The sequence below is a fragment of the Atta colombica genome, unplaced genomic scaffold (genome assembly GCF_001594045.1).
Source record: "Atta colombica isolate Treedump-2 unplaced genomic scaffold, Acol1.0 scaffold21, whole genome shotgun sequence".
In the NCBI taxonomy this organism is placed as follows: Eukaryota; Metazoa; Arthropoda; class Insecta; order Hymenoptera; family Formicidae; genus Atta; species Atta colombica.
In genome coordinates, this window is record NW_017259305.1 from 1,140,530 (window position 1) to 1,142,739 (window position 2,210).

At 27.8% G+C, this 2,210-nt stretch overlaps 1 protein-coding gene across 1 annotated transcript; it reads left to right on the forward strand.

The window, feature by feature from the left end:
- The first annotated feature begins 487 nt into the window (after positions 1-487).
- Positions 488-2,036, forward strand: LOC108687602 (transcription initiation factor IIA subunit 2). Its single transcript, XM_018193453.1, has 4 exons — positions 488-718; positions 1,362-1,466; positions 1,555-1,684; positions 1,869-2,036. Exons 1-4 carry the CDS (start codon positions 647-649, stop codon positions 1,898-1,900), a joined length of 339 nt encoding a protein of 112 aa, XP_018048942.1. The 5' UTR covers positions 488-646; the 3' UTR covers positions 1,901-2,036.
- The last annotated feature ends 174 nt before the right edge of the window (positions 2,037-2,210 follow it).

Genomic DNA, 2,210 nt, shown 5'->3' on the forward strand with positions numbered 1-2,210 from the left:
TACTACGCAGATACTCAAAACAGTAAAATAATGGCAATTATGTAAAATATGTGAATTTTTTATATAAACATGTACGTATATTTATTACATAAACATGCATATTATTATACATAATGCACAAAATTTATCCCCATATAGAGCAGTTATTTCACTTTTTGATAAATTTTACCAGTGAGGTAATCTGATAATCAGCGCGTGTGATTGGGTAATGTTGTTACTTACCTAAGTAAAATTTAAAAGATGGAACAATCGATCCATATAGACTGAAACTTAAATTCAAAATTATATAAATATGTAAAAGTATAAGCATAGGTGCGAAAACGATATCGAAAAAAACAGTATATTCTTTATATTCTCTTATTAGATAAAATTATGATTTATTTGCATACGTGCTCGCTTCGTATGACTACAAGACAAATTCCAACATAATGATTTAGGCCATGCGCTGCCAGCTGCATAGGCTGCGCTGTGCGCTGCATGCGCTCGTTTCTGAGAGTAAAGGTTAGAGCCTGCAGAGCGCGGACACGCCACGACAGCATTGCATTCAATGTCGTTGGTCGTGATGTGCTAAGGTAAATTGTCGTTTGTTGATGATACACGCTTAGCCGTTCGAAGTTATTACTTTCCACGAGACATTTCAGACAAAATGTCTTATCAATTGTATAGAAACACAACGTTAGGAAACACACTGCAAGAGAGCCTTGACGAGCTGATACAGGTGAATACTTATCGATGTAAAACATAGGTTAGATTTAGCATCTTAGGCGGTATAGAAAGAAAAAATAATTTGTTTCAAGTAAACGATAACATAATTTACACTAGCTAAGTTTATCATTTATATATGAGCTGCAGACTTTCAAAATGTGTTTTATCCAAAATTTGTAATTTTCAGAAAATGAGAAAGAAATAAGCCACAAGGAAAACCATGCGTTTTATAGAAAATAACAATTTGCCAATCACTAATATGTAAAATGTTAAACAAAATTGCTAAACTATTTTTAATAATGTTAAGTAAATGCATTTTGTTTGTCTCTAATTAAAGGACATGCAAAAGGTAATACACTTTGAATGTTTAGTTAACTTTTCAACATATAAATTGATAGTGAAAAAATACTTCTAGAATATTATAGAGTAGATTAAAACGAGTCTTTCAACACTAAACACTATACCATCTCTAACTTACAAAATGAAATTTTGGACAAAATGCATTTTAGAAGTCTGTTCCTCATATAATAAATTTCATTTATGTTATAAAATTAAAAAGATAATAAGTAACTCTTGCAATAGATTCTGCATATATTCTTTATGTAACTGAAATAACATCTGTATTATATGTAATACTGAGATGATATATATTCTAGTATGGACAAATAACGCCACAGCTTGCAATAAAAGTGTTGTTACAATTTGACAAAGCTATTAATCAAGCTCTTGCAACAAGAGTTAAGTCAAGACTTACATTTAAGGTAAATTTCTTCAATATTTGTATAATTTTCTTTGCTTGACTTTATTATATTCAAAAAAATCTGATTTAAATGAATTAACTTATTACAGGCTGGCAAATTGAACACATATAGATTTTGTGATAATGTATGGACTTTTATGCTAAATGATGTTGAATTTCGTGAGGTTCAGGAAGTAGCAATAGTAGATAAAGTAAAAATTGTTGCTTGCGATGGAAAAAGTAAGTATTGATGCTAATATAGCCTAATATATTATGAATCTTTACCTGTACTTTAACTTTGTAAGTGCTTCAAGTAATTCAAATTAATTATTAAACAGACAATAATTTATAGTTTTTTATCACATGTTTATTAATTTTTATCAATGTTTAGAATAAATTTTATAATATAAATATTTTTTTTTAGCATTGGATGCAGATGGAGCAGCAAAACGATAACAAATTTAACATCTTATAAATGCATGGGAAATCTTTTTATTGCCAAAACAAACTTTTTCATGATAAATAACAAGGCAAATAAGTTAAAATAATGTAAAAATAGATATATACTTTTTCCTAGTAACAGTTAACTATCGGCAGCTATATAGTAATCTTAAAAATATAATTTTTGTAACTGGATAAAACCAATACTTAACTTGCATAATAACAATATTTTTATGCCTATTTTTGATTTACGTATACAAAAGAATTTAATATTAAAACATTTTAATTAATATTAAAATATAAAAGATATTTATTGTTAGAAGTT

Coding starts and splice junctions, on each gene's coding strand:
- LOC108687602 (XM_018193453.1), top strand. CDS start 647: ATGTCTTATCAATTGTATAGAAACACAACGTTAGGAAACACACTGCAA. Junction 1,467..1,554: donor AGTCAAGACTTACATTTAAG/GTAAATTTCTTC, acceptor AACTTATTACAG/GCTGGCAAATTGAACACATA. Junction 1,685..1,868: donor TGTTGCTTGCGATGGAAAAA/GTAAGTATTGAT, acceptor ATTTTTTTTTAG/CATTGGATGCAGATGGAGCA.